The 12,719-nt window shown below is 38.5% G+C and overlaps 1 protein-coding gene across 23 annotated transcripts in view; it reads left to right on the top strand.

Annotated features, from left to right (window-relative positions):
* Positions 1-12,719, top strand: part of slc4a11 (solute carrier family 4 member 11) — an 85,372-nt gene that overhangs the window by 42,547 nt on the left and 30,106 nt on the right. For 12 of the 23 annotated variants that reach the window (XM_077237449.1, XM_077237440.1, XM_077237444.1 and 9 more), the window contains exons 3-5: positions 3,093-3,215; positions 7,424-7,467; positions 10,310-10,538. In XM_077237449.1, the coding sequence (XP_077093564.1) occupies positions 3,093-3,215; positions 7,424-7,467; positions 10,310-10,538 (396 nt within the window). The remainder of the gene's footprint in view (positions 1-3,092; positions 3,216-7,423; positions 7,468-10,309; positions 10,539-12,719) is intronic. The other 11 variants (XM_077237451.1, XM_077237450.1, XM_077237462.1 and 8 more) reach the window with 3 other exon arrangements.

Raw genomic sequence — 12,719 nt, forward strand, 5'->3', positions numbered from 1 at the left:
AGTTTGTACATTCATATACTGCTGACTCCGCGGCGGGCCTCTTAACACCGGGTATATGTCGCCACATTTTTTTAATTTTCCTTTCGTCTGTAGGCTACCTTAGCTCAGCTATATGTGTCACGGTCCGTTCAGGTGTTGCATGTGTCCGTGACGCACAGCGCTGAAAACCAATCAAATTAGTTACTTGACAAAAGTGCATTATTTTTACTTAGCAACAGCATTCTTTGACAAAAGATGTCCAATCCGTTACAAGGAATGTTTTAAATAGTAACCAATAAAAATATGTTTTACAATCTACCCGCCACTGTGGCTGGTATACAAGGCAAAGTCACCCGCCACTTTGAAAAAGTACCAGCCATTGGCTGGTGGCGGGTGCTAATTTCCCACCCTGATTTGCAAAAAGGAAAATGCATCTGTGTAGATGAAAGAATCATCTACAGTGTATGCATGTTGTTCACACTCTGTATTATGGCCAAGCATGCGCGCTTAAAATAGCATCTGAATGTACGTGCAACACGCCACTGACTTTAGACTAGGTTTTTTCTGGTCAGTGGCGCAATTGTTTTCTGGAACTGCAAAATAACACCAGGGATTGTTTGTGCTGGAACACCCCTCCTTTTTTGCGCTGAACCGCCCAGGGAGCGCAAGTTCATTCCCTAGTTTGCCGGCGTGCGTCTGTGGAGGGAAAAGTCTGCTTTGCGCGGGTGCAAAACACGAATGATACATGCGTCGGTGTACAAAGTCAATTGCGCTGGGTGCAAGTACCGTAAAACTTCAAATAATAGCCCGGGCTTTTATTTTCCCAAATCGTCGAACTGCACCGGCTTGTATTTGAGACAGGCGTCTATATGAGACAGGCCTTTACAATTTAGTGTCGAGATCAGGGCTGAAACAACTAATCGATTTAATCGATTAAAATCGATTATCAAAATAGTTGTCAACTAATTTAGTCATCGATTAGTTGCTAAATAACTTTTATTTGCCGTAAGCGGCTCATTTCGTAAACATTTTAAATCTGCGGTGACCAAAGTGTGGCAGTAATGAGCCACCGGAGGTTTTACTCAGCCAGAACATGCAGGAGAAGTAGCGAATAGCCAATAGCTGGCCTCGTTTTATGTCACGTGCTTCCCGCATAGCGGCTCTGCGCATAGACATCATATATGTTTCATCATATATGAGTTTTACTAATATAATCTTTATTTTTTGCATTTTAAACCTTAATATATGATGTCTATGGCTCTGCGTCTCTGCAGCATTCAGCGAGATGGCGGAGGCAGGCGACAGCTTCTCATCTGCGGTGATGCGTGTTGCAGTAGCGCTGTCATATCTGGCTATAACATTACATATAGCCTATATAACACGCTCTCACATGTTTATTTTTTAGCATTTTTGGGAGGAGTAAAATTTACATGTGGTTTCAACAACCAGATGCATTTACACTTGTCCAGTTTCGTCTGGAATGAGTCTCAGATCTCCTCCTGAAGCGGTTTGAGCCATCAGATTCAAATCCGTCTCCAATGCGTTTCGGAGGGCATTTACACCTGGTCTTTTCGCGATCAGATAGCTATCCGATCTGAGAAAACAATGCTACTGTGTAAACAGCTCTGTTTACTAACTTCGGGACAGTCACACTAGATCTAGTGTGTCTCGAGCATCAGGTTGCGCAATCAGTTCGCTCGCAACATAAGTTATGGATTAAAATAGCGCTACCAAAGAAATTAAAACGGTGTTTACAAAGTGAAGCACTAAATATAAAGGCAGTTAATAACAGCAGCAGTAAAAGATTGTTTTTTAGTCACTGTAATCAGTGGTTTTCAGCGAATGCTTGTGCACTAATGCATCATTCCTGTCCTTTTAATCAAGCCTGTTAGCTTGCTGCATACCTATTACATTCTCTTTTTATAGCATTTGTCTACTATTAAGTTTTAATTGTTTTTCAAACGCAATCTACTGCGGCTCTACTACGTTCACATGCTTGTTTTCAGTCATTCTATATTTAATTTATCAATATATTAAGGTTTAAAATGTAAAAAAATAAAGATTATATTAGTAATACTCAATGTGTGGCTTTTGCACTTTTTAAAGTACACTTTTACACATAAATACACTGATTTAGGGTTTTATTTAGTTATAATAAACAAACAATCAAATTAAATTTTCTGAAAACTTTTATCCGATTAATCGAAAAATAGTCGTCCGATTAATCGATTATCAAAATAATCGTTAGTTGCAGCCCTAGTCGAGAAGTTCATTGAGATGTTGTTCCTAGAGTCTATAATCTCTAAAAATCTCCAAATGCTCCACGTGAAACTGCTGTCTTCCGACCTTTTACTATCGTGTCAATTGATTTTGATTGATATGCGCGAGGGATAGAGAGCCAGACAGCGCACGGCCGGGGCGCTCTCTCTGCTCATTTGCGCCCTGTCAAGTGCAGCCCTCATTCTATTCTACATCACTCACCAATCAAAAAAGGCTTTGGCGGGACACAAATTTGCTTTGGCGGCCCCCAAAAAGCGGACGATCTGACGGGTTTTAGAAGATTAAATACAACCCGAAACTAAAAAACAGACCCGGCCTCTTTTTGAGACCAGCCTTTATTTACCCAAACCTATCATCACACCAGGCGTGTAAAAGAGACAGGTGTCTATTTGGGACTCAGCTAATATTTGAAGTTTTACGCTTTGTATGTTTAACAACTTATATAAGTGATATAATGTTACTACCAAATTCTGCTTTTTACCTTAAATTGTACCAATAACTACCACAATAATAATATGATGTAAAATAGAAATCCACATGATGAAAAAGAGTTTATCATTTTAACAAAAATGAGAAAAAACAAAATGATTTGTATAAATACAATAATATGTGATTTTGGAGGATGTCTTTTTACTGTTTTTCACAGTAAATTATAGAGTAATTCAGGTTTTACTTTCAAAATGCTTACATTTGACAGTATTTTACTATTACATATGTAGACTGAGGCTGGTGTGTGTGAGAGAGAGAGTGTGTGTCTGTGTCAGAGTATAAAAATATAATATGTGTTTAAAAGTGTATATAGATTGAGGCTGTTTTGTGTGTCTCCCTCTTAGAGCAGAGGGAGAGAGAAGAACATGAGGAGGGGAGCGAGGAGCGAGAGGAGGGCCAGGACTCTCCCATCCCATCAGGAGATGACATTCATCTCTACGGCAACCAGACACACCAAGGAGGAACAGGTCAGTGAATTTGTGTGTTTGTTAGTGAGTTCAGGGTGGGATGGCAGTTAGACCCAGAGCTGTTGATTAGCTCTGGAGATGCTCAGGTTAGCAGGTCAGCTGTCGCCATGGCAACAGTCTCAGGTGTGCTGTGATTATGTCGAGGCACCCCCCCCCCCCCCCCCCCCCCACCAAACCCACACACGGCGACAGGTCACCTGTTGTCACTCAAAACCACCAGTCTTTTCTTTCTGTCTTCAGTCTCTGCAGGAAAATGTAATCAAAGGTGACAATTGGAAAAAAAATATCCATTTTAATTTTCTACAACCCAAATAATTGCTATGAAAACCCTGGGAAACATAATTTCAAGACTGCAAGGACTTAAAGATCTTTCTCTATGTATCTTTGTGAAGTTATTGTTTTTTGTATATATAAATGTAGCTGTTTATTGATTTAACTCTCATTTTAAATCAGATGGGATGTCAGCAGTACTGGAACCATCAACTGACATTTTATGAAAGTTGCCAATACTTTTGTCTAAATCCATAATGAAGGTTCACCAGGCTAAACTAAAAATGTATTTACATCAGGGGTACCCAATCCTGTTCCTGGAGATCTACCTATACCTGCAAAGTTTAGATCAAACCCTGACCCAACACAAGTGCTTCTGAAGACCTAAATTAGCTGATTTAGTTGTGTTTGATCAGGGTTGGAGCTGAACTTTGCTTTTAGGTATAGATCTCCTGGAACAGGATTGGGCACCCCTGATTTACAGTATTTAACAAAGGTCAAAATAAATTAGGAGAAATAATAATATACCACAGTCAAAGACATGGGATTACAATTCTCAGTGGACTGAATTAGCCAAAAAAAAAAAAAGAAGCTGATCACAAATCATTTACATATTAGAAGATTTATAGTTGCAGTAGCAAAAATATACTGTTAAATAAGCACCAGAAAGAGGCTGGAAAATAGCCATGTAAAACTAGAACTGTTTTTGGTGCAAGAAAGCTCAACTAACATTATAATATGACTTCAAGTAGAAAAATATGTTACAATATAGCCCTATTAAAGATTTTTGCTTAATTTACTGTTTTGGGAACAGAAAACATTTAAACTTTATAATTTCCTATGGATGATGTAACAAGTCTATTGTTAGGGTTGCTATTTGCCCTAACGCGCTGCTGCTGTTGAAAGTGAGCACAGTTCCAGTGATATCAGTAGACAGGTGACCCAGAATCAGACAAGGATATGTTCTCTCTCTGTTTACTCAAATACAGTTAGTTCTGTTTTAAATTCTCTTTTCTGCCTAAGTGACTCTTGCTGTGCATTTGGTGGACTCACATTAGGATGGGTGGGGTTTGTTCACACGTTGTCTCATCCGGTCTAATGTTCTGTCATCCTCCAAGCACAAGCCGTCAGCACTTGTCTAGATTAAAACCAAATTCCACTCCTCTGACACTGCTAAGAGCTTGAACTGTGTAGGATGCATGTGTGTGTGCATGCATGTGTGTTTGAATATTTATAAACCATGGCCTCCAAACATTTAGTTTTAAGTTATAATTCCCCTGATTTCAGCAATTGGCTGGACCAAAGACCCAGGCACATTATTTAGCAAACTGCTGGGTTTTTAGTGCTGCTTGATTGCTGGGGGTGAGGCAAAGTTGAAATAATTACACACTACAAAAATAAAACAAAATATTACCTAATATGAATTCAAATGATGTCTAAACCATTGGTTTTCCTAAAGTAACAAGGTACCACACCATTTAATAGAGTTTTAGAAGGAGGCCTCCCTTGAGCCTTTTGCGTTATTGTTGAAGTCTTATAGCATACCGTAAATGTGATGGGAAAACAGTGAAATAAATCCGTCTTAGCAGCACTACTATTCTTGCACAAAATGTTTTTGCCGGAATGGGTGGAAATGGATGAACTAATGTCAGAATAACAGCTCATCCACCCTGCCATGACCACTTACTGTTGCATTCAGATCCAAACTACTTGATACAAGAAATTATCTGCAAGTAAGTTTTTAGTGACTACACAGCTCGGTGAAATTAAAAATTCATCACCATGCCCACAACCTTCTCCAAATTCTTTGTGCTTATTGAGGATTTGTTAAAATGTAAAAAAAAAAATTCAACATACAAAACTATTTTCCACATTGATAAAAAATAAGTTTCTTGAGCAACAAATCAGCATATTAGAATGATTTCTGAAGGAAAACGTGACACTGAGGACTGGAGTAATGATGCTGAAAATTCAGCTTTGTCATCACAGGCATGTGAATATAAATACAATTTTAAAGTATACATAAATAGAAAAATTTAAATTGTAATAATATTTTAAAATATTACTGTTTTATTTTTGATCAAATAAATGCAGCCTTGATGAGCATAACACCGTGTCCTAACCAGACGCGATGCGATAAGATTCCAGTGACAAATAATTTGTCTGTCCACACTAGACGCGACGCGACTGCGAGATGCGTCAAAATCAATCAAAACCCACAGCCAATCAGAACAGTGTGTGGGTGGAGTCTAACGGCAAGTGCACAGCACCAGAGAGTAATCTTGACGGCACTCACAAGAAAATGGATAAGTAGGCTACATAATCAAATTCTAATACACTTGTTTTTTTCCATTTGTTTAATTTCAAGATCTGAGGTGAATTATCCATTTTTGCTTTTTACAGCTACAAAGCTGTGAGCACTAAATGATATTCAAAGTCACATTGCATGCTTTTAACATTAAATAAAGCACATAAACAGTTCCTGAGCTTATTAATGCCACACTTTGTGTTTATTGTTCCAGCTGTCGAGTGTAGTTAGGACACGCTGTAAGAGATTTCTTTCAAAAACATGAACAATCTTTCTGACTTGACTCAACTTTTGAATGTAAATAATCCATGTATACAAAATGATCACAGTATGTGTTGCTTGCTGATACTCCCTAATGTAAGTTACATTTCCAAATTTTCAACATACAAGAAACTATGTAAACTTCAATGAAACATGAATTTATATTAGACGAAAGTAAACACAGAGAGGGGCTTTGCCTCCTCATTTCAGAAAACCACGGGGGTGAGCATATGTCCGACTATTAACAGCCTCCGGCAAATCATTGATGCCGTTTTGATTGGATGTGGTTTTGAGAACTGGCTAATTGCTGAATTCTCTTTGGATTAGGGTTTTCACCAGTGTAGTTTGAGCTCAATTAATGCTGCCTTTTATCTCATGTTAATACAGTGGTTTTGAGTTTTATACCCAGCAACTCACTGAGCTTTAATTAGGTGCTCAGATATTGCGGTGCGTTTCAGTTCAACATGAGATGACCTCACATAATTGTTAAATGCATATTGCGTACTCGTAAACATCTGAACATACAGATGACAACTTGAAAAGTGATAGAAGGACAAGGATTGAAGAGGAGAGAATAAAATAAACTGTTTCACATAGTGACTGTAAGCCATTAAAAGGTTTTCAGAGAGGTTATATAACCTTATTAGTTTAACACATAGACTTACCTCTTATTAAAACCCAAAGTTATCCTTTTAAAGTGGTGCTCTTATTCTCAATTTTCCCCTTTTAATCCCAAACCCATCCGAGGGGGCTGTTTAATCTCGGAGCTAAGGCAGTGGAGGAGTCAGCCGTGGGTCGTAGTAATCCTGCCTGCCCTGAATATCTCTTTCCAGAGGCAGGACTTCTTGCAGGCCACGCGCACAGAACTGAGGGATTTCTATTTGATAAAGGCTGTCTGCTTTATATAATCTCTATATGGAGGAAGACTTAGCATGCAGCCATCATGTGAGGGTTGCAAGCTGAACCTGCAAACCTGAGGACAATACCAAACATGAATTAAGCAAATAAAGGACAGGCAGGGACACGGGAACACATGTGTGTACACAAGTTTATCCTGTCCCTTCAAAGTTGGGATGATACTCGTGATCTGTGGAGTATGCTGTGATGTATTTGGTGGTTACTAATAAACAGTGTTGTGGGAGTGATATTTTGTTTTGTATTCAGGAATTGAACTCATTTCATAGCAGATATTTGTGATGTTGGGTTATATTGAGGAGATGTTCACTGTTGCGTTTAAAAAAAAAAACACTTTTATGCTATTAGAGTGTTTTCTCTGAAACCAGTTGTTCTTAAAAGCTGCTTTATGATGGTTGTTGTTTTGGCACACAGCATTCTCCCCTTAGGCTTTCCCATTCTCTCTTTCCTACAGAATCTGATGTCCATGGCTGTGTGCTGCTTAACACGTCTCGAAGGGTGAGACTTTTACATTGCCACTTTTGGGGAAAGTTTCTTTTAAAAGTAACGCATTACAATATTGTGTTACTCCCAAAAAATGTAACTAACTGCATTACTTAGTTAATTTTTATGTAAAGTAATGTGTTATGTTACTTTTGCGTTAGTTTATCTTATCTGGGCTGAGCTTGATTGTTTGGTTTTTAATAACAAAAAACTGTTTCACACCAGAAGTGAAATTAATAAGCCTCAGGCTAAAGGAAATGCAAATTCACGCCTGTACAGTTGAGGGTGCTGCTCAAACAAACATTTCGAATGTGCTGCCATTTTAGATTCCAGAAAAATAGGAAAAGAATGTTCAACTCTTATTTCACCAATAAAAAATTAAAAATTAAACCCAAATGTGAGGTTTATCTGAAGTCATTTTTGCTTATCAGTATGGTTAAATTGCATCATCAAAGGTCAGCCGCAGACATTGCTTAATAAATTGAGATTGAATACATTAAAGTATATTCGTGAAATTTAACATAAAATTATTGAAGCTTTGCGTAATTTTCTGAATTTTATATTTCACTGTTTTTATTCATTTTGAGAAATATTAAATTTGATTTGTGCAAGTGAAATAAGTAAATGCATGGGTAAACTTATTTATTAATTCAATAAATGGGAAAACAAAGTATCTTTCATTACTTATTTGAAAAAAGCACCTAAGCATTAAAAAGCATTAATACCAATTGCTTGAAAAAAGTAACCTGATTACGTAACTCACATTACTTGTAATGCGTTACCCCCAACACTGCTCATTACATCCACATGCAAACATATATTATTGAATGCATAGTCCCTGTATGATGTGACATGCACACCTGTGACTGCACATTAATTTAATTCTATTTTGATGTCTACATACAGCGGGGCCAATTGTGACCACTTTTAAAATCTGAAATATTTTCTTTTTCATCAAAGCATTCAAATAAGAAACGTTTTAGTATTTTTTTTAACAGAGCTTATGAAATGAATTTGAAACAAAAAAAATCATATTGGATAACATTATCATTAGGGTTTACTTAATACTACGGCATTCTGAAATTCATATTAGTTTACTCTTTTTACACTATTTACACAAATTGTTATGGTGACAATTTTCAGTATTTCTCAGACTTTTTGAACACCATTATATGTACAATATCCCATTCATACATATAAAATAAAATGCAGTTTGCCATGGCTTATTGTTTTAATCAGTGTTTCTAAGATATTGGATAACCTGAACCTATAAGGAATCTTTTAATTTGCTTTTTTCTAGGAACATGACCATTTCTATAATGAATAAACTGTTTCAAATTATGTTGAGCTGTAAAATAGAACAGCTGCTAGGAATTACTTTTGTGTAGAGTAATACTTGGTCACAAGCCCTAGTGACGTGCAATGTGTGAGTGAATCGTTGTTTTGAGTCATTTCTTTTTTAGTGATGCAGTCAAATTTATGTTTTTTAAATATACTTATATGATTATTGTATATACATACACAGTATAATATATATTAGTGCTGTCAGTTATTAACGGCGTTAATGCAAACCCATTTTAACGGCGTACATTTTTTTATCGTGAGATTAACGCTCTTTTTGGCCTTGCAAACTTTGTAGTTTTTTTACACATGCTGTTGCAACAACTAGTACCGTTAAACTAGTAAACTACAACATCACACCAGATAGCTAGACCGGAAACAAATCAACAGACACGCCGCACACACTTGTTTGGGCTTGCGCGCCGGCCAAAGAGTAGTAGCCTAACGTTAATTTTTGAGTGGATGGCGCGAGGCGCCGATCTAGAGACGTGCACTCTCAACGCAATAGAGTGCGGCGCGGGACTAGATTTGATGGCCGAGCGCGGGCGCGGACGATAATGCACTCACTCTGTGTGTGCGGGTACGGGAGAATAAAACGATTTGCGGGACTCCCGCAAACTAGAAATATCTATGAATAAAACATAAAAACTAATACATTTTTATTCATATGTTGCAGAAAAGCAACAAGAACAACTAAAACAAAATAGAAACGATTTACAGGCCAGAGTTTCTTTTTATAACATGTTTGCAGCCTTGAGCTGCAAGACTGCAAGACAGTACCATCGCGGAGCCATCTTTGGAAAACAGTCTCAACAAGTCGACCACGAACGCCGTGCTATGAGCTGAACTGTGACTTGGAATCTCACAGTTCAGCTCACTTAGCAGGGCGTTAGTGGTTCGACTGGTCGAGGCTGTTTCTCAAAGATGGCTCCTGCCTGTATACGCAATGGTACTTTCTTTATAAAGTATATTATTATTAAACTGTCTGTACACTTACAAAGTTCTCAGTGCTTCGGTTTGTATGTAGAGACCCTCATTAAGCTACCGTGTTGAGCCTTGTTAGTGGTATTAACTAGCGATCTCTTTTTACTTATTATATGCCCCATATACTAGCGTTATAAGCTAAACAGTTTTTAGAGATAAAACTCTTTACACTCGATTATCATGAAAACAAATCCCAGAGAACAGTCGACTGTACCAATGTGTTATTACACCCCAGGTTCATTTTGCGCCGGAGTTCTCCTTTAAAATTAGAAAAAAAATAATGGAACCAATAGAAATCAAGGGACATTTAGAATAGATAAAAATGTGCGATTAATCGCGATTAAATATTTTAATCGTTTGACAGCACTAATATATATATATATATATATATATAAATTATGGTATCCAGCATTATCAAATGATTAAAAAATTCGGAACCCTGTTTAATATGTGAATATAAGAAATTTGTATTCATGTTTTCTTTGTAGACATTTTTAGCATTGCTTGCATGTTCCTCTATGTGTTCTCTCAGTATGTGAAGCTGATGAACTTCGAGGAGGAAGTGCGAGCTCATAGGGATCTGGATGGGTTTCTGGAGAGGGCCAGTATTCTGCTGCACGAGGACGAGACCTCTCTAGATGATGTGTTAAAGACAATGCTCCGCCACGTCTCACAGGACCCTCACACCGCTGAGCCCGGCTGCAACTTCGAGGAGATCATGAGCTCCCTCTTCACAGACGCTGGGTCACAGGAAGTCAATGGTGAGTGTGCTTGTTTCTATTTGTGTGGTATTTCATGAAAAGCTTATGAAAGGTTGCTCAGTACCTCAGAGAGTTGATTTGACTGACACCTCAAAGGATATAAGCACAACAGTTTGGCGTTAGTCAATGTTATTTTAATTTAAATTGCTTTATAAATCATAATACAGATTTTACATAAAAAAGGGTCTGAAGAATGAGTAACAAAGGGAACTGTGCAGAGACGGAAGGTAAAAGAAGTTTCAGCAATAATTAAGTCCTTTTTCATCCCTGGTGACCCAATAGCATTGAAACTCACTCTAGGATGTGTCAGAGAGATGACTTACTCTGAATGACCCCATAAAGGGAAGTCAGGTGATAATAACACTCTTCTGTCCAGTCATTCACACATTAGACTCACTGGAATGGTCAAGCCTTCCCAAATGGAGTTGAATAAAATGACGAATCACAAAAGTTAAGCTGAGGGGTGAAAGAGCTTTGAGGCAGGAGCGGCTGGAAGAAAAATACAATTAAAAATAAGTACAAATCAATGTATAATTCAATATTGAGTACATAAGATAATTGAAATGACAGAATAGTTAAAGGTAGGGTAGGTTATTTTGGAAGGGCCCCTGGGGGGGGTTAAGGTTAAGGGCAGACGAGGAAAGAGAAAAATAGACGGAAGGATAAGGAGAGACAGAGATGAGAAAGGGGAGAGAGGGGAAAAAAAATGTTATGGTGTTTCCATAACACTGCCATCGGTCCTCCACCAGCTGTGTAAACTCCTTCGCGATGCCTGGTAGTGGCACTCGATAACCCTCGCTGGACAGAGCTCTAACTCCTCCGATGCCTGGTGTACGGCAACGAGTCCTCCGTGTTCGGGCAGCCGGCGACGAGTCCCCTGTTCCTTACTCCTCACCCATCATGGAGGACGGCAGCAGGCTCTGGCCTCAGCCAAACGACGCAACTCCTCTGCTCCGTCTCAGACGGCAGCTGCCCCCCCACAACCCAGGTGGCGGCATCAAGCTAGTCCATCCCCCTTCCAAAACACTCAAGCCCACTGCCTCAAGCTTAAAAGTGACCAATGCTCTGCTGATTGAATGGTTTCCATGGCCAAGCAGCTGTATGCAAGCCTCATGTCACCAAGTACAGTGCCAAGCGTCGGGTGAAGTGGTGTATAGCAGGGTTTCTCTACCTTTTGCCTTCTGCAATACACTTTTTTTATTTTTTATTCTAATTTTTATTTGTATGCCAGTCATATGACCCACTAAGACAGGAAATAAATCAATAGCCTAACTGAAATGCCTCTTTAGACCTAGGCTACACCGTAGACCTATATGCTTATTATAATTAATTTCACGAAAACACAAATATTTTCAATAATTAGGCAGACTATGAGGCAAACAGATTTTTTTACTCACGTTAATGTGACACGAGACTGCTGCTCTGAAATGATAATATCCAGACGCGTGGAATTTGGAAAAGTGCGGCTCGTAGTGTTGCACACAAACTAGCTGTTGTCAGCATATTCCTGCTTTTTGTTTTCGTGGCTGCGTACAGTATAATATGGTCTGGCATAGCATTAGGGCTAGTGTGTGTAACATTACGTAAAGAGAGTAGGACCTTGTCCAATAAGAGCCGTCCGACGCAATAATAAATTACAGTGATAGGACAGTTGAGAACAGCGCTAGAAAGTTACGGCGATAATGATTCAACGTACGACATTCGAAAGTACGATTTGTTGGAGGAGCTTCAATTGGACTGAATTCATTCCGATTGATGAATCTGAATGTAGTGTTTACATGAACGCTAAACGTGATCAGGTTGATGTGTGCGTTTATATATGTGACAAGCTTCAAATGAGAATAGATTCTGACATGCGCACACTGCACGAATATACAGAGTTTCCCGCTGTTTGCGCATACTAACTTTTCTCTTACATTGGTTCTTTATATGTTTTATACAGCAGACTTAATATTTATCCATTTCTGGTCATAATTTGGAGACAATGAGCATATGAACCGTTGTGCCGTGCTGCTTATATTTATCACGCAGTAATAATGCCCAAAACCTGTCGTCTGTGGATGAGAGTCTGAAACTGGGACTGGTAGGACGTTGTCTTGGTCCACTTCACTGACGCTGAGTGAGTGAAAGGAGAATTATAGAGTGACAGGACATTCATTTATATGACACTTTATTCAACAG

The sequence above is a fragment of the Siphateles boraxobius genome, unplaced genomic scaffold, assembly GCF_051911475.1.
Source record: "Siphateles boraxobius isolate OS27281-9 unplaced genomic scaffold, OSU_SipBor_1 20, whole genome shotgun sequence".
Classification (NCBI taxonomy): domain Eukaryota; kingdom Metazoa; phylum Chordata; class Actinopteri; order Cypriniformes; family Leuciscidae; genus Siphateles; species Siphateles boraxobius.